The 18,926-nt window shown below is 35.9% G+C and overlaps 2 protein-coding genes across 2 annotated transcripts; both read right to left on the reverse strand.

Annotated features, from left to right (window-relative positions):
* Positions 1-1,090: 1,090 nt before the first annotated feature.
* On the reverse strand, positions 1,091-9,711 carry LOC103875197 (protein RST1). Its single transcript, XM_009153688.3, has 24 exons — positions 9,278-9,711; positions 8,879-9,163; positions 8,721-8,804; positions 8,364-8,640; positions 7,916-8,166; positions 7,442-7,798; positions 7,231-7,331; positions 6,813-6,888; positions 6,569-6,700; positions 6,390-6,471; positions 6,243-6,315; positions 5,946-6,114; positions 5,690-5,820; positions 5,513-5,604; positions 5,179-5,267; positions 4,891-5,106; positions 4,699-4,776; positions 4,434-4,616; positions 3,267-4,160; positions 2,880-3,176; positions 2,109-2,759; positions 1,895-2,045; positions 1,690-1,808; positions 1,091-1,597 (listed from the first exon to the last, which is right to left on the reverse strand). The coding sequence occupies exons 1-24, from the start codon at positions 9,659-9,661 to the stop codon at positions 1,235-1,237; spliced, it is 5,535 nt and encodes a 1,844-aa protein (XP_009151936.1). The 5' UTR covers positions 9,662-9,711; the 3' UTR covers positions 1,091-1,234.
* A 4,614-nt stretch (positions 9,712-14,325) lies between these two features.
* On the reverse strand, positions 14,326-17,207 carry LOC103875198 (LOB domain-containing protein 25). The gene is made up of 2 exons (XM_033273994.1): positions 16,406-17,207; positions 14,326-14,962 (listed from the first exon to the last, which is right to left on the reverse strand). Exon 2 carries the CDS (start codon positions 14,939-14,941, stop codon positions 14,543-14,545), a length of 399 nt encoding a protein of 132 aa, XP_033129885.1. The 5' UTR covers positions 14,942-14,962; positions 16,406-17,207; the 3' UTR covers positions 14,326-14,542.
* Positions 17,208-18,926: the final 1,719 nt, after the last annotated feature.

Raw genomic sequence — 18,926 nt, forward strand, 5'->3', positions numbered from 1 at the left:
ATTTATTAATAACGACTTGTGTAGATTACAATAACTCTCTTCAGCAACAGAATCAAAGTACCACCAATCTCAGAGAAGATTTTTACGTATGAATTTTTGGCTAAGGCAACCACTACAAGAAAACATGTTAATTTTTGATGAAAATATATTCTTCAGAAATTTCTAAGGAAATTTTGAAAATTTTCTGGGGAAATTTTGACGAATTTCTGATGAATTTCTGAAAAATATGAAATTTTACCTTTCGTCGTATTTCGTCAAAAATATCTAAAAAATTTCCAACGAACAAATTTTCATCGGAAATAATCGATGAAATAATGTTAAATGATTTGGGGAATATGTGTAGGGTTTATGTTTTCGTTGAAAATTTGTCAGAAATTTTCGATGAATTGTAAATTTTTGTCGGATTTCAGATATTAAATATTAAACTGGATACCTACAAGATCACCATGATATATATTAAGTGTTAAATATGATATGGGTTAACAATAGCTCAATTATTTTAAAGCTATACATTCTCGCGATAGATGCATCGACGGATACATAACTTTTCTCATTTACATTTATATACTTAAGCAAATATTTTACAGTGATTCATCTTACGATCTTGAATTTGTATGTTTTCAAACATTTAGAAGATTATAAACTCCTAAAAGTCATCAATATCTTATTAGTGAATATTGTCGTTCTATTTTGCTATGTTTTGAAATCCCAATCACGTTTGTCAAAAATTCGTCAGAAATTTTTGACGAATATATTTTGTTCTAGTCAGTTACAAATCAGAGAATATACCATTTTTTCAAAGATTTATTAGAAGTTTCTGACAAATTTTCGACAAATAGATAATAATTTATCGGAAATTGCCAACTTGCTCATCATATATGTTTTTTCATAAATTCAGACAAAACCCCGACGAAAAGATATATTCGTTCGATGAATTTCCGAAAAAAAAAGTAATTATATGATTTGTAATTAACTAGAAAAAAAAAACATCCGTCAGAAATTTCTGATGAAGTGTGGATCGGGATTTCAAAACATATTTTTGCTTTTATCTTCTCAACAACAATCATTACCCAAATTAAAACTATGCAGCTTTAGACGGAAATAAAAAAATATATTATAAACCCATAAATATTCACTATGATGATAACATATAATATTTATCTTACAAATACAACAGAAACTCATACCTCGAAATGACTCCTATTAGATAAAAGCAAAAATATTTTAAAAGGAATCAAGGGACGACCATCATAGCAGCAAGTCTAAGCTGTTTGTCAAGAGGCAAATGGTCTCTGAAGACGACACAAATGTGATGCATCACCTTCACAAGCATTGGTGCATGATCTCTTTCGCTTTGCTCAATTTGCTGTGAACTTCGCTTTGCATTAGCGCCTGAGTCAGTTGCAAAACTGTGAACACGTTCCAGTGATGTCCATAAAAACGAGATGAAAGGCTCTGCGACAACTTCCCAGTTGGAATCAGACAGGAGTGAAGTTACTGTAACAGACATGTCTCTCAAAACTGTGGATCGGTCTAAAGTGAGAAACGGCATGTATTCGCAGCAGATACTAGAGAGGAGGCCAACAAAAAGAATAGCCTGCAGAAAAGAGGAAAACCAATTTTCAACATAAAATAAGAACAAAATAATCTCTTTCGATGGAGGAGATCTAAGCACTGAAGTGGTCTTACATTGGAAGGATAGCTAGAAACGCAGCTGATTTCAATAGCATCAATGAGCCACTGTCTTTTGATTCCTCCATCGGCTTGATGCAGAGCAGCTACTATCTCAACGTGCACATCCCAGATATCTAAAACAAAGATGGAAAGTTCGATTGTATCATGATCTTTTATCATATCTTAGCTTCGCATATAGCAACTGAGGATATTAACTGACCTGACTGTTCACAGTTTAATATAATAGCCTTCAATTTTCCTAACTCAGAAAATGGAATTGATCCAAGTCTTGCTAGCTTTGCTTTTGCTTGGATCTTCTTTAGATTACCTTCGAAGTCAGTCTTTCCTCTTCCAGGTTCAAGACTTGAAACCTGCAGGCAAGGAAAAATCTTAGTTTACAGGCCTATGCTTGTGGCAGATATTACATTTATTACCTGTAGAAATTTGTATAACCAATCCTTATGTGATTGCTGCAAACATCGAACTGCCTCTGACCACTCTTTCACCGAACCCATCTGATCTACGTTCGGAGATTGTGATGCTACTGGTAAGACTGAAAAAAGCAGCTCTATGCAATTTTCAATCTTTGTGATGTATTCTGAAGATTCAAATGAAGTTCCTTCGAGACACTGACTCAGACCCTTCCAACAAGAGACCCTCAATGAGCTCTTCTGATCACAGCTATATACTTGGTCTGAAGATAGCGAGGTTACGAAGCAAGAGATATCTTCAAACAATTTATCCATTCTTGAACCTGAGAACATTCTCATTAAATCCCCTAGATGACAGAGAAGGGAAGACTGGAGACTCTGCTCTAGTGCCTTGAACCTAGATAGTTCAGACAACTCGTCCAGAAAGGTTAGAAGTTCATCAAATTCGCTTGCATGGGCTAACGAAAATTTCAAGCACTCTTCCCTGAGACTTGTGTCCTTGGGAACATCTCCTGATTGCGATACATCAAGCTGAGTCTCTTGTCTCATTAATCGCCTTATCGTTGCTCCCCAATCCAAGTTTGGCAATCTCGGAGCATGAGACAAACACCGCAAAGCACTTGCCAGTGCGCCAATATTCAGAGAGCTATCGGCCTATATTGCAACAAAGATTAAAATAAGTATGAAAACAGATTCAGATCTCTATCCTGAACTAAATCATCTTCAAGGAATATAGAAGGTTAGAACTATCAGAAGTCTTTTAAGCAGACATACCAAAGGCAAACTTGGATTTGTCAGGCCTTGCGCAAGTTTCATGACCATGGTATGCTCAGGAATATTGTGAGCAGTGGAGTTACGGTGAGAGTCGCTAGATTGGATTTCATTGCCTACACTTGACGCATCCTTGGACCGCATGTAATTCCTAAGAAATGAGATGGCCCATGCAGCATAATGTTGCTGCTGGCGATCCGTAGTATTTTGTGCGATGAGGAATATTTCTTGCACAAATGGCGTCAACTGCTGAGTTAAATATGGGTTTGAAAGCAAAGGACCTGTTACATAAGAGATTTTCTGCAGCAATATAAACGGATGTTAGGAGTTCATTCCCATTTAGCGAATAAACGAGTAAGGATCTTCAGAAAGATAGATCAGAGAACTTACGTTTTCCTCAGAACTTGAAGGAGCACGGGGTACAGGATGGGAAAACACCAAATCACCAGCACCTGCTCCTAATACGTTAACAACTCCGAGCATGCCACCAAAGTGAACAACCGGTGGGTAAAGCCCAGAGTAACATGTCTTGAACAGTTCTAATAAGCCTTTTAAAGGCTCAATCTCCACAGGGTGGATACCTTCATTCAGAACAGAACCCAGGAAGTCTCCAGCCCCAATACAGGAAGCCATCAACAAACTCTTATGAAAAGCACCAGACGTTTTAACAATTAGCAACTCAGAAATAAGGTCCTTGTAGCAATTGATCAGATTATCCACCTCATGTGCATCAAACAGTTCCATTTTTTGGCAGAAAGTGATCACCAGTGGCAGTGCAAGGCAGGAACCAGCTGAAAAAACTCTCAGTGATATGTTACTATTAGAATCTGAAGTTTGCTGAAGAGAATCTGCATATGGAATCCATGATACGATAAGGTTTTTAATCTTTACAACAGCGTCTTTCTTTCCAGCTCTGTATATTGCACCAACTGACATCCCCAAACCTATGATGAGTCCAGCAATACCCCATATATCATCATCAAAATCATCAGAATTTTCATCCAACAGGTGAGTTAAGGGTGTAACGTTGCCTTCCTTTCCAAGTGGGAATAGTGCTGACAAGCTTTCTAGGATATCACACGGAGTGCGCAGGAAATGCTGTAATATTAAAGATAGCAACCTCACTATCTTTCCTAAGAGCCCCTCTTCTTGGTTCTTGTAGGACTCACTGTCTACATCAGAGCTCGCAGAGGCTTCAGTCCGTGTAAGCAGATCTTGGCATGAAAACCCTAATCCAACTCCACAGGCTCCTTTTACAAGAGTGCTTTTACTGCTACACAAAACCTGAAAGCGATTTTCGATTCAATTAGATACATAATTAGTAATGTTCTAGATGCATGTTCACTTCAAATTTTTTTTAAACATGAAGGAATGCAAAAGACCAATATTGATTTTGCATGCATAGTCCTCATATATAATACTCAGTATGCGCTTCATAAAAGAGTTAGCTCTCTAGGACTTCTCACCTAAAAGGCGCAATAACTCATTTTCCATGATTTTATTTTTATATGAACCGATATGGTACATGGCGCAATAACTCCCAGGTATAGAAAGTACCTCAAGAAGTCCAGATATATTCTGAAATTTCTGCTTGTGATCAGTCACATGTAGAGACGACGAAATCAATCCAAGAGATATACCAGCAGTCCACTGACGGTGTTCATGTTCATGCTCCAATAGCCAACCCAGCAGAAATTTTGATGCAGTCGCTTTGATATTATGAGCAGCAGGTGGCAGAACCTGAAACAACAGAGAGATTAAACTTCTATATTGAGACACATGGCCACAACATATATCGAAGGACGCTTAATTAAAATCTTACTGCACATAGTGCACCGAGCGCCAGTGCTATGTTTTCTGCAGATCTAGGAAGAGTTTCTTCAGCCATGTATACCAAACTCTACATAAAAGAACAACAGCGTCTCAACAGAAGTTCGAACACTTCAAAACGAAAAATTGAACTATAGCCATTGCTATTTGAAAATTTTGAACTACAGAAAAACATCTCACAAACCTTCATGATGTTGTTTGCAGCTTTAAAAGTTTTATCAGACGATAATTCTGTAGCCATTGCACCAACGGACAATATATTAGCTCTCATCCAACGCGACATAAAAGCTTTCAGCGATTGCAATGAGATAAGCGCAAGGGAAATGTTTCTTGAGAGCTGAAGAGATTTGGCTACTACTTTAAATGCCTCTTCGTATTGACCATGTATATCATGAAAGCTCTGCGATCAGAAGTATGCAACTCAGTACGCTGAAGTATTTGGAAAATCTCCTAGCGGAACATTAATTCTTACTCTTGATGACCCAAGCTTCACATCTTTGGGACTAAAAGATAGACATAATAATGCCGCACCAGGTAGTTCTCCAGTCTTAATTCTTTTCCCTGTGAGGCAATTGGTGATGTACTTAGTTCAACCGGGGTATAAAGTAATTTACATAATTGACTGTTACAAATATCTAGAGAAAATGACAATTATAAAGAAAGTTAGTTATTAGGCATAAATATGCACCAGTAAAAATTTCTAGGCACCCTCCCATCTCAAAATGTTAATTACCTATTCCAACAGGCTAGCAAGCATTTCTCGTTATTTGAGCTAACAATTTAAGGGTATGAATAATCAATTATACCTGCAGGGAAAATGACTTGAGGTATAACATCCAGCAGCTTCTCAATCTTACTACCAGAAACTTTCTTTTCTCTCACATATCTACGCCGGACGCTGAAAGGTCAAAAAAGAAGCAGTATAAATATTCTGCTAATAAGGATCTAAACAAGTAAAATTCAGAAGATTACAAGTTCTATACCTGTGCTCGTGAATCATGATCTTGACTAAAAGGTCTTCTATAGCATTCAGAATTTTTGCATCTGTCTCCGAGAAGAGCAAATATGCACATTTCTTGTTGAAGTCAGAAATTTGCTTTTCCAGAAATGATACCTGAAAAATATGGAACGGAATTGGACAAAAATGTAGAGATTATGATTTCAGAACCAAAGGAAACCAAAGATGGCCGGGAATACACCTAAAAGAAGACATAAAAGACACATAAACTCCATACATACCTCGTATTGACCAAGTGCCATTAAGGCAGAGATTCTTGCCTTTGTCCATTGAGAATCCTTAGGTATCTGCATAGAGCTCCCAATTTCCCACAAAATGTTGAGAACCTTTTCTGCATCTTCAGGATATGCTTCGGCATCCATTGCACCCCACGTTAGGAGAAGGCATGCACTGCAACATATTTATCAAACTTAGTTAACCGTCAAATATTTTTCAGACACCTCAAATAATAATTTCTACAAGATCCATGCACCACTCGATCGTGCATGTATATGATTTGGGATATGCGCGCTGCTAACCTGCAAGCCAGGAGAGGGTCTAGTTTGATGTTTTGAGCATGTTTTTCAATGACACCCCATGCTGTATAGAAATCTGGATGGAAAAAGCAGAAGTTATGAAGGAAATACAAAGGAATTAACTATCGCAAGCAAGTATCAAGAGCGTACCAATGACATCGGCTTCACATAGATGGGAAAGACTCTGAAAACCAAGTGCTCGAACTGAAAAGTCTTGGCTTTCTATACAGGCCTATCAAATTATGAATCCAGCAGAAAATTTGAATGCACTCCAAAGTTTCAATATATAGCCGAAGCAGTACTAACAAATATAACTTGAGAAACTATACCTGAACGGACAAGATTAAGTCTACTCCCCTATCAGGGTGTCTCTTGCATACATCCTCAATGGAAGCAGCCATACTTATGCAGATATGTCTCTCTGAAATGAAGTCTTTAAATCCTTTGGGACGTAATACCTCCTAAGTATTTAAATAATAAAAACCATACAAATACATTAAAAAAAAGTACAAGCATGATCAAAAGACTTCGTCAGTGTAGAGCAAAAGTGCATAGTGGTATAGAATAGCTTACTTGCAGACTCGAAAAGGCACGATCATTGACTATCCAGGTTTGGCAAAGTAATCTAATGGCTGTAGCATACAACAGACTAAAATAAACCATCATCAGATCTACACACGTAAACTACCTTGCACGGCAGTACCGATAAACAAAAAAAGGTCAATCACGGTAACCCAATTCAACAAGATTGGTAAATGCAGGCTAGTGCATTAAAGATCACATAATCTTTTGGCTTCCAAATCTACCTTTTGTACATATCATAATCTCAGAGTTTGAAAAATTAAAGGAAAAGGCGAAAACTGTTTACGAAGGCTACCCTTTTACCAAAGAGCAAAGGTGAAAACTGAGTTTTACAAGCACCAAGAATCAAATACATCATAAACAGGATGGAAAAATACATTAACAAATCATCTGTAAAAGATGCACTGACCCTTTCGCATCTTTGTGTAGCATTGGTGTAATCGTCTGAACAACAAGTGGAATCATCACCTGTTGCGCAGCAAGTGATGGGAGCAACCCCAGAAGTTTCGACTGCAAGTCAAATAAACACAATCGGGACTAGACTAAAGGAAAGATAAAGTAGATAAATCAAGTACTTGGAGATACAGGACTTAACAGAAAATGAATGAGAGTAGACTCACCAATAGACTCTGGCACGGGACATTAGTTCGAGATAACAAGTTGCTGTAATATAGAACAACTAGCAACAGTGGGACACTCATCTTAGGATCAATGCCACCAACCGCAGTCAAAGAATCAATAGCATCAGGTCCTAAGGATGGATGCATCACCAAGACACCAGCAAGAGCACCAAGTAAAATAGGTATCTCTTGCGAAAGACAAAACGATGCAGATAACTTTTTTCTATCACACAGCCGTTTAGCATGTTCCCTAAGTAGTGAATTCCAAGTCACTGGTCCAGGATAAGTTTCCTGTGATTCACTTCCATTGATGTAAGCCATTCTGAGGAAGGAGGACGTGGAAGGTGCATACTCATTCTGAAAAGAAAAAAAGAACATTCAAAGACTCATAGAGCAACTTGATTCTTTTGAGAAACACTTTGACATGAACATATTTCCAAAAGAAAATAGCAAGTTTCTCCACAGGAATCAAACCTGATGCCAGAGTTTCTGCATGATCCTAAATACGACAGAGCCCACTCTGCTGAGTGGTGAATCTCCCTCACTTGTGTGGACCTCAATATTTGGTGCATTTGACATTGTTACCAAGACATTTTCTACGACGGAAAGAACCTTACTTGCTGCTCCTTTGACTGATTTAGAAGGAGAAGACATCAGCGCGATGATAGGGAACAATAATAGAGGTTCCACACTTGAACAGGCAGCATCTCTAACCGAAAAGTTTTCTACAAAAGAATTGAAAAGAAGCAATTCTCAGTCAACAGAAAATGCATACATCAAACTATTTTGCCAAAATAAGAAGGAAACATGGAGTCAACAACAGCAGGACAGACCAAGTTGATTGGAGTAAATAAGCTACTACGATATTAGACAATGAAACGTGCAAGAGTGCAATAACAAGAAAGATTGAGCACAGATATACCATTTTCACTCTTCCATTTAAGCAGGAAAAGCAGCAACTTCAAAATAGAGAGTTGCTCATGCTCGACACTGGACTTGGCAAGCATGAAAAGTAACGAGAGAACCACCAAAGATAAATCACGTGAATATGGTAATCCAAGGTCTTTCTGAACAGCTAACAAGTGCCTCAACGATTCGATCACAGCCTCTTGCTCAGTGTTCTGGACATGAGGAGAGGCACAAAGCAAAAGCACGGTATCTACCAGTTGAACACCAAGCACATGAACTTCTATTACTTCCTGCTAGAACTAAATAAATGAATACATGTCCGAAAAGATCACAAAGATCAAAATGAAGTCATGACGCAATACGCACATACCAATCTACTTCCAACCAAGTCTCTCGCAACCACAGTGTAAGCATCCACTAGAGTCTTGACAATGCAGCTGAAATTTCTATTATCCTGAATAGTCTCAGAAATTTAATACTTGGTCCTATAAGCATTCACCAAAATGACTACCAATCATAAATACTTACTTCCGAGTTCTTCCCTGAGATATACTTAAGACACCGCAAAACCAATCTGAACACTGGCAGTGCTTCGTGACGGCATGAGCAACAAAGGGAAGCCATTGACGAGATTAACTCCCTCACAAACAAAGACGGAGATGAATCTGCAAATGGGACACGTAATATTACAAAATTCAAGAACGGCTCCAGAAATTCACATACTCCCACCATCCCCAATCGCCGATTACGCATCACAAAGAGTGATACTTGGTAAATAAGCTCCGTCTGTGTCTCCACTCTGCAAGAAAGTATCTGCAACAAACCAACAACAAGTAGAAAGCATCAAAGTCTTGCTAATACTATGCATATATTTTTCTTAATCAATTTGAATCGCTATGATCAGGAACGGCTATGAGTATCACATACCCTCACAAAGGGATGATTCTCTGTTGAATTGAACTTCCAATTCCCAAGTTTCTGTTCGTAACCTATTCGAATCAAGAACCCTAAGCCTTTCACAAAGAGAGGAACCAGTTTCGAGCCGCATCCTTCGAGTGCGGATTGAAGCTCGAGCAAGCCGCGGGAGAGGTCCAGAACGGAGTCTGATACTAAACGGCACAGCTCGCGAACGGATTGATCGACGACGGTGATAGATTCGGAGGTTAAGCAGAAGGAGATAGCTTCTCTTCCGGTTTCGGAATCGGACTCTGGAGCAGATCGGAACTTGGAGAAGACGGAGATCACGGCGAGTCTCTGTATTGAAGGTTGAGGGACTCGAGTTTTCTCCAGTAACGTAGCGTAAGAGGCCATTGCTTCTTACGACCAGAGAGAGAGAAGGCAGTGGATGGCTACAACGGTGGGGCACCGGGAAGAGGAACACGATCAGCCCGGCTCTGAATAATGGGCCGTATCGATTAGGCCCAATAAGCCGATACGAAAACCCTCACCTTGAACATATAAAGCAAGAAAATAGGAAACAATTTTTTTTTAGGAGTATGAAACCCTAAACAATGATAAAGAAAACATGTGTTGAGTTTAAAACAAGACAAGTATTGTGACAAAAAAAAAAAAAAACAAGACAAGTACAGCTATAACGTAATGTGTAGAGAATATTTTAAGAAGACAGTTGGAAAATGTGATGTGTAAATATGTAGATCATGTGAATCTATTAAAGTAGACACCCTGAGAGTAAATTTTATGATTTTGTGTATTTGCGTGCGTGAGGAATTTTGTTAAAGATCAGTAACTAAACATTATTTGAAAGCTGGTGAGATCACTAATGATTAGTACTAGTGACGATTATATAGTGTCGGTTGGGTTGTTGGAAACTGCATGAGCAGTTCTTTTAAGGTTTGAAAATGTCTTTTTCTCGGTAGTTTGTGGTATCTGATTCTCGTCTTCGATCAGATTCGGGTTTTTTTTGGTTCGAGTCTGTCTCATTTTTTCTTTAACATCTCAGATTTTATTAATTGGAAATATCGTTGATTACAGTGGAAAGTAAAAAAGGATGGACAACAGTGCAACAATCTCCATTCCTTGGCTGAATTGTAGGGTTTTCGGGTTAAATTCATTTAAAAAAAATTGGTATAAAAAGAAAAATAAACGTGTTCAAATGAAAAACAAACGTGTTTGCAATTGCTCTTACTAATACTTCGACCGATGCATGCATCCATATACACTTGTGTGCCAAAAAAATACACTTGTGTGCCAAAATGATTTATTTTTTCATTATTTTCAGTTTTATAAATGAAGAAAAAAATCCTGCATCCCCTATAATAACATTTTATCGAATCCAAGTTATAGTACAGTATGTAACCCTTTTTATGTTAAAACGTAGCCGCATGCAGTATTACTATCAACGATTGTATTAGTAGTTTGCGTTACTAGCTTACATGGACATGATGTAGCAGAAGTAACAACATAATTGAAAATTTGAAATGTGAGTCGTTTGGGACCGAGGTTTTTTCACCAAGGATATTTTTTGGAGAAATCAGGATACTCAGCATATCTTAACAACAAAAAGACTTTGTTTTACTTTAAATCTCAAAACAACTTTATAAGAGCCTAACCACTAAGAATTGTATTAATAAAAAACTTGAAACCCCCAAAATAAAACTCTGGTCCGCGTGCATGTGATCTAGTGGTAACTGGACCTGGGGTAACACACCTTATCGCCTTCGGTTCCCTCGACTCAACTTACTATTGCTACAAATGTTGCATGTGTTGAGAAACAAACTGTCGCCTTGTTGTGTTACATAGTCTTTGCAAATCAAGTTGAACCATATAAAACTCTCCCGTGTGGTGTTGCCTGAATCGAGACCAAAGTTATTTACAGTAAACAGGAGATATATGGTCAATTAAATATTGAACAATAAGCCAAGTGGTAGTAATCTAGTGGTGATTTTTTGGAGCTTGATGTGTACACAATCAGTCATGGGTTCGATTTTCTCTGTGAACTAAATTACCATTATTTGGCCAGTCATGGGCTTGATCGTAGATCGGTTCATCCTTTGGCAATAGTTGAAAGGTATTCAAATTCGGGTCATGTAATGTGGTACGGTTTCGGACTACTCCAATGGTGATTGCGAGAATCCAAGTGCTATAGTTCGTACCATCAAATACCTCTGAAATGATGGATGATTCATGATTATCGCCACTAGTTGGGAAGTAAGGCGAGTATTAGATTCCATCGAACGTAAACGATTCTGTTGGAATCAGATTTGGAATGTTCATCGGAACAGATGAAATAGGATTTGTTGAAGACGTCATCAGAATGGTTGAAGCTGGAACAGTGGTCGCCAGAATAGATCGTCGATCTGCCCATCTTGTCGGATTTGTCGCTTTCATCGCTGAAATAGATATATGAACACCTTGATGCGAAGATTCCATTCTGTAGCAATGTTCTTCCCGGACCGAACGGATAGCCAATAGGGTTTATCAAAAAAATTGAACAATAATCCTAATTAACTATTATAACTGTGTATTAGTATATTTTTCAAAAATCAGTATAAGTAACAATGTTACTTTGTTAGTTACACTTACACCATCTAATTATGTCACAAAATTTATGTAACGTACATTGATTTGTTTTTGCATAACTTAGATCAGAATCGGTTGATCACTTTTGTAACACGAGCACACTGTGGTTGTCTATTGGTTTTCGTACCTTTTTCTCTTACAGATGTCTAATCAAAGAAAACAAAATATATATCGAATCGAATCAATCAATTGCTGATGAAAACGACGTCGTCCGTGGAACAAGGCTTTTCATTTATTTCTGTTATTGGCCATTTCTAAGCTATTGGGCGGTTTAGTGGTGGTCCACTGCTACTTGATAATGAAATGACAAACTTCTGCCTCACTATCTTTTGGTCCACAAATTGGGCCCATTTATGGCCCTCTTTACGTTTTCCTGCCTTTTTAATGATGAGATTGATTTTAAACTTGGATTTAGCCTATAAAAAGTTAGGTATATGGCTTAAATCGCACGTACTAAAGCAGTAGGCTTTCCTCCGAACAGAGACACTAGTACAATAGTTCTGCTGGAGTTTTATATGGTCACCAAGTCCAGTTTTCCAATATAGAAAAGTTTAATTGTAAAAAGAAAATGGTGTGAACCCGTGACCAAAATTAATAATAGCTTAGATTTTTTTTTCCTTATGAAAATTTGTAAGACGTGGATTAATTTTCAAAATGTAAACGATCTGTTATCATTTTGTAATTATCACGCTAAAGAAAAACCATGGGAGATATCCGATATGGAATAATTGAGGAAAAGTCTAAAGATGTAAAAATTATGAGATGATATATATCACATGGCAATACAATCATATTTCTGCAGTAGACTTGTGTAATAGTAAGATGTTATAAAATATATATAAGGTTAAAATGAAATGATGGCAAAAAATGGATGTACCTTTAGTCACTGTTTCTGAAGCTGACTTGTGTCTGAACACAATCTTGAATCCCCTTGTCTTAAAGTCGACATGTAAATCCACGTATGGAAGTCGAAATATACATATATAATTATATAGATAAACATGTGAATAATATAGAAGACACCCTGACTGTCTATATCCAAGCGTAAGTGATGCAAGAAGTACCGAAGCTAGCATACGTGATGCGTCTTAGATCCTTTTAAAGTTCTCGTGATTTGTTCCAAATATAAGTGAGGTAAGGTCCGTAAGGAATATTGAGGCATAATAAACATGATGATGCGTCTGATTGCTCTCTCTCTCTCTCTCTCTCTCTCTCTCTCTCTCTCTCTCTCTCTCTCTCTCTCTCTCTCTCTCTCTCTCTCTCTCTTCTCTCTCTCTCTCTCTCTCTCTCTCTCTCTCTCTCTCTCTCTCTCTCTCTCTCTCTCTTTGCGCGATGCATGGTAAAATTTGAACTGTATGCAACCAATTGATAAAAGATGTAAGAGGTAAATGAAGACGGTTCATTACCGTTTGAGAATTGGGAAACATATTAATTTCACTTTACTTTTAACAATAGTGTTAGTTATCATTGATTTAAGTCAAATTTTAAGAAACTCAAAAAGAGTTAAATCTCTCATTAAATATTTTCATAAATTGTAGCATCTCAGCATCTGATTACCACTTTCACCTTCGAATTTTTAACTGGTTCGTTTTCAATAATGTTATTCAAATAAATTGGAATTGGTTAAATAATTAGCCAGCGTTTTACTTATAATATATTTCTAAACTTTTGAGTCAGTGATTTTTGTATATCATACTCGGTCTTTATTTTTGTAAAATAGATGATCATCAATCTTAATTATGGAAAAGAAAAAAACTCGGAATTGGTAGTTGGTGACTTGATTTGTATGTGAATATAATTGGTTGTCGGGTCGCCGCCAAATGACATGAAATAAAAATGGAGCGACTTTAAAAAAAGAGATTCCCTATGAAGACATGTGCCTAAACAAAGGTACTATTACTTGATGTTTTCAGCAATTTGATTATTTATTTAAACTTTTCTTTCTTAAGTCGACAATATATTTAAAATCACTTAACTAAATTAGAATATTAGCAAAATGATGTTTCTGACTAGTGACGAGTGTTAATAATCAAACAAGCAATTATTAGCCAACTTTCTTATGTCTATTTAAAACTTTCGACACACTTAACTTTTTTTTGGCACAACGACAAACTTAACTAAATATCATAATTCAATGTTTTTTTGAATACTCATAACTTAATATTATACTGCCTCAATGACATAGATAGTATCACAATCACTGAATGAAACAAAAACATGCCAAAAATTGGTAATGAAGCAATGAAATATGTGCATAAACGGGAGTACGCACGTCCTTATTTCCTATCATTCTAACAATGTGATTGTTTAAGTTGGTTGAAATGCTTTTGGTAAAAGTTAGGCAGCAAGTTTTAGCAAAGTATTATGAGGTTCAAACATGAATCAATGGTTTCAAAATTGAGTTAATTCGTGTGGATTAGTAATCTAGTTTCAAATTATAAAATGCAAGTTATAATTAAGCAAACACAACCACATATACATCAGTTACTATATTTGCTTGTTTGGCATATTCACAAATATCCTTTGACCTCCCATGTAAAATAAAATACAGTTTAAATTATACATACGCATATGCATATTACAAATAAGCATACACATATACATGGACGGATGTTCTCATCAACATATATTCGAAGATTTCTCGTTGACCAGTCAACCTCTCCGGGCTCCATAAACCGACGATGTTTCACCACCAAGGCAACTAGCGTACCTCATGATATCAGCATTAGTCTCCTCTAGTTCCCTTTGCAGCCCCAAGACCTGTCTTTGGAGCACCGAGATGGCCCCAACGCAACCATAAACCGGATCTCTTAGCCTTGCTTCCGCTTCGTAAGCAAGCGAGTTCACTGCGTCTTCTCGTTGATGTGGCGCCACCTCCTGGAGGATCTTGCTCACGTTGCTTGCCCCGAATATCCGGTGGACGTTCGCAAACTTTGTAGGTTCCTCTGGCGGAAAATATGGTGCGAATACGCAGTCTGAAGTGCATTTCCGGCGGAGGAACTTGCATGCCGCACACGGTGAGTTTGTATAGCTCGAATACGATGACGACATTTTTTTTTGGTTATATTTACCCTGATATTTAGTTGTGGAAAGGAAAACAAAAAAGCAACTTAAGCACATATGGAGTTTCGAGGAATTACAAGATCGGTATAAATTTTGATCCACATGACATTGCAATTCATTAAAATCTCCTTAATACATCAGTAACTTTTACACAATGTGAATATGTGTCTACGAACACATTATAAACATTCAAACATTTTTAAAACATTGATTATTTTGTGTTGGTATAAATACAACAATAGACGTTATCATCAACATAATTGATTATAAGTATATGATGATCTTAGTCTTTTAATCCGCACAGTTCATTAATCTTAGTAACAAAGGCATATATATATATAATAGTGTCATCATCAAAATAATTGGTTACAAGACATAATATTAATTCTTAGTCTTTTTCTCCATAAAATTGGTTACCAGTTAAATCATTATTTAAAATATTTCTCAGGCAAATAGATACATATATAGTAGATTAGCCTTATAGTCAATTAGTTTCACATATTATCTTGGGACATCAAAACCAATGTTTAATACATTAAATACCAAACTTACTACACATATATGCAGAAGATGTTATATCTAAGTGCATTGGTAATTAAATCTAACAGGCAATACGATCAGGAAAAAATATATATAATTTAGTTGTGCGACTACATAACACATATATAAACAAACAAATGTCCAATTAATCTCCGTTATACATATATAGAAGAAAATGGGTGTTGCTATATATATATATATAAATTGAAGGTAACTCAGACGCGTCCTACCTTCTGGAGTAATTGGTTCGTTCAATCTGATGACAGGGTTATGTAAACTTTGCATTTTTCGTATTGTACACTAGACCTATATCTTTTTGGAAACAACTTGGTTTTTGTCATATACATAAGTATTTGTATGCCACTAAATTTGATAAAAAACAAGGGAAATTGACTTTTTCCTATCAATATTTGATTACTCTTTTTCGTTTAGTTTTAACATAATTACTCTCGACCATACATTTCTGTTCTTGGCGTTTAGTTTAGCAGATTTTTTTCTGATTTTATCATCCACAACACTTTCTGTCTCTCTGACTCTGAGGTCTCCTCATCCATACAACAAAATATGGTTCAATTTCTTGAATCTATGATCTCAGAAATGACTTTATTATATACTTAAAGGTCTGTGATTCAATATTATATCTTCAATATATATATATATAAGAGGTCATGAAATTTACATTACACTTCAAATCTTAACTTTTTAATTTGTAAATAAAGGTCATATTGTGGCAAAATAAATAAATAAAGGTCATCCAATTGTAACTTGAAAGTTCAAGATCAGTGAAAAATCGTCATGATTTAAACTCCTAGTATCATATAACCAATTAAAATAAAAGTACAGTATATATATATATATGCAAGTGTGTGTGTATGAAATTGGTTGAGTATAATGAAACACGTTTGCTCTTACCTTTCGATGGAGCAACAAGAGTAAGTCCCTTTGATAACTACACAGAATTGTTTGCTCTTCTTTGTTTCTCTCTTTTGTGTCTTAACTATGATAGGATGACGAGATGGAAAATCCTCAAGAGGATCTTCAATTATTGAGATTCTTTTGTTGTTTTAAGAGAGAAGCCCTAGTCAGAGACAAGAGGAGTCTCTAAGGGGAAAGTTGGAGAGAGAAAATAAACAGGGGTTAGAGAGAGCGTGTGTGTGGGAAAAGGGTATTTTGGTGCTATGAGCGAGCAATAAGCTGAATATATGAGATTGCAAAAAGACAAATTAGCCTCAATTAATTGAGGACCTAAAATAGTGAACTTACAACCGTAGAAAATTTTGCTCCATTTGATAGCCTTCCAGTAATTTAAAAGATTTCCGTAACTTAATTTTGAAGCAAATTTTTCTTTGTATATTCACAAACTAAGAGATTCTACTTGCAATATATCCAACTTTTCAATATGTGGATTATTTTATATTCTTTGATTTTAATATCTATATATGTCGATGATTGAGAAATATGTTTAGAAAAATCCTTTGGTAAACCTGAATTAGCAAAATGATAAAACACAATTCGGTGTCTTTTCGTGATGATTTCTAAAAGAATTCGGAACCAAACTTGAATATTGCTTTTCGACCAATGACCTTTGACCTTTTCTCAAGGTTTGGTATTCTGTGAAAAACAATAACAATAATGTTTGTGAAGTATTTTGTCCACTTCTTAATGGATTATATTGTTTTAAATCTAATTTCAGAAGATTTTGGGAAATTAAGTTACATAGGCATCTCCCAACAATTAAGATCTGGTAAAATTCGACATATGTACTGTCATTTTGTTTGGTTGAACTTAAATGTTAACATATAATACCCCCCCCCCCCCCCCCCCCCAAATTTTGTGTACATCTCTTTGGAAAACAATTAATGCATTTGGAATTTAATTAGTTAACTGTTGTGTTCATTCAAAATTTTGGGCATACCCTGATGGATGAGCACAATTGTACATAGCATATTTTTTAGTATATTATCTGAAATATGCAATAGAACAGATCAATATTTATGTAAAAAAACTTTTTTTACTATATGTAGGCAATACCGATCAAGTATCCAGTCAGGTTCGGTTCGAGGTCAATTCGTGTTCGGGTTTTTGGGAGCACAATTTTAGCCTCATTTGGATATTATAGAAGATCAGTTCGGTTTCAGTTCGGATTTACTTGGGTTTGGTTCAGATTTAGTAAATCATGTGAATACTGGTTGCACCTGAAACAATTTCAGGTTTTTTAAACCGTGCTTGAGTAACTTGAACTACTCGTTTTTACTTTAAATATACTCATTTAACTCAAATGAGTAACTTTGTGATTTTGTAGATGACTGAAATCATTAAGCTAAAACAAAGACTTGGTTGTAGAATCATTACCTAAATAAATTGAACTCGATACACCCAAACCAAAAAAGGATCAGTTTCTTCATGATATTGTGTATCGATTATATAGAGGAATTATGAATATCTGTGAATGAACCTTGAAGTCTTCGAAAGGAGAGATGATTGGAAGCAACGATTTTGTATTCTCATTTGGAGGAATCAAAGAAACTATATAAGATTTTGAATTTAGAGTTTCGGTGTTTTAAATTATTGAATGGATAAAAGAAAAATTGGAGTGAATATTTGAGAATAAGGTTTAGGAAAATACGTGGAAAGAATATTTGTGAAGATTTGGTGCTTGAATCAAGTTATGAAAAGGAAAGATGAATTGAGGTTTATGAATAAACTCGATCGCGTTTCGATATATAATATACTGACCCAAACACCCATGATATCAAATCTAAATATCCAATCTGTTTCGTAGCAAGATGCAAACCAGACACATACCGCTTTCGGGATATCAGGTTTGGTCTATTTGTCCAGGCCTAACTATACGGCTATTATCACTTTAAATTAGTTGAAATCAGTATTTCCACATATATTTACATAAAAATATTAGATTTAATTGTAGGTATAATAAGGCTTTAGTTCATAGAAAAAATATATACAAAGAAAATATATATTTGATCATATTTTAAAAAACAGTGATGTGTTTCGATTTTTCTTTTCAAATGTTTATACACTAAAGCTGTAAAGCATGTGTTGTATTTGAATCATGGAATCTATATTCCTAAGATTAAATTTAGAAAATTAGCAACGTTGTTTTTGCTAAAAGAAAATTAGCATGTACATATAAGAATCATCGTGCTCAGCTAGACAACTTCAGTCATCCAAACAAAGTAAAGCCTGTGAGATTTTACCAAACAAAGTTGTTGTTGTTTTTTGCTCAACTAAAACCAAACTAAGTAGTTGGTACGTATCCTTTTTAGCTTACGATTAGATGCATACATCATACCAATGCGGCAATGCATTAATGTTATATATACCAAATTCTATAAGTGCAGTATTTGGTATCATGTGCGTGGGTTATACCAATGATTATATGAGATAATCAATCATTGGCAAGCATTGCTTT

Source organism: Brassica rapa, chromosome A06 (genome assembly GCF_000309985.2).
Source record: "Brassica rapa cultivar Chiifu-401-42 chromosome A06, CAAS_Brap_v3.01, whole genome shotgun sequence".
NCBI lineage: Eukaryota > Viridiplantae > Streptophyta > Magnoliopsida > Brassicales > Brassicaceae > Brassica > Brassica rapa.

What these genes read in the sequence shown, in the direction of transcription:
- LOC103875197 (XM_009153688.3), bottom strand. Translation starts at nt 9,661, where the DNA reads ATGGCCTCTTACGCTACGTTACTGGAGAAAACTCGAGTCCCTCAACCT. An exon ending in CTACACAAAGATGCGAAAGG is followed by an intron (nt 6,889 to 7,230) that starts GTCAGTGCATCT and finishes GGTTTATTTTAG; the next exon opens with TCTGTTGTATGCTACAGCCA. An exon ending in GGTTATACAAATTTCTACAG is followed by an intron (nt 2,046 to 2,108) that starts GTAATAAATGTA and finishes CCTTGCCTGCAG; the next exon opens with GTTTCAAGTCTTGAACCTGG.
- LOC103875198 (XM_033273994.1), bottom strand. Translation starts at nt 14,941, where the DNA reads ATGTCGTCATCGTATTCGAGCTATACAAACTCACCGTGTGCGGCATGC.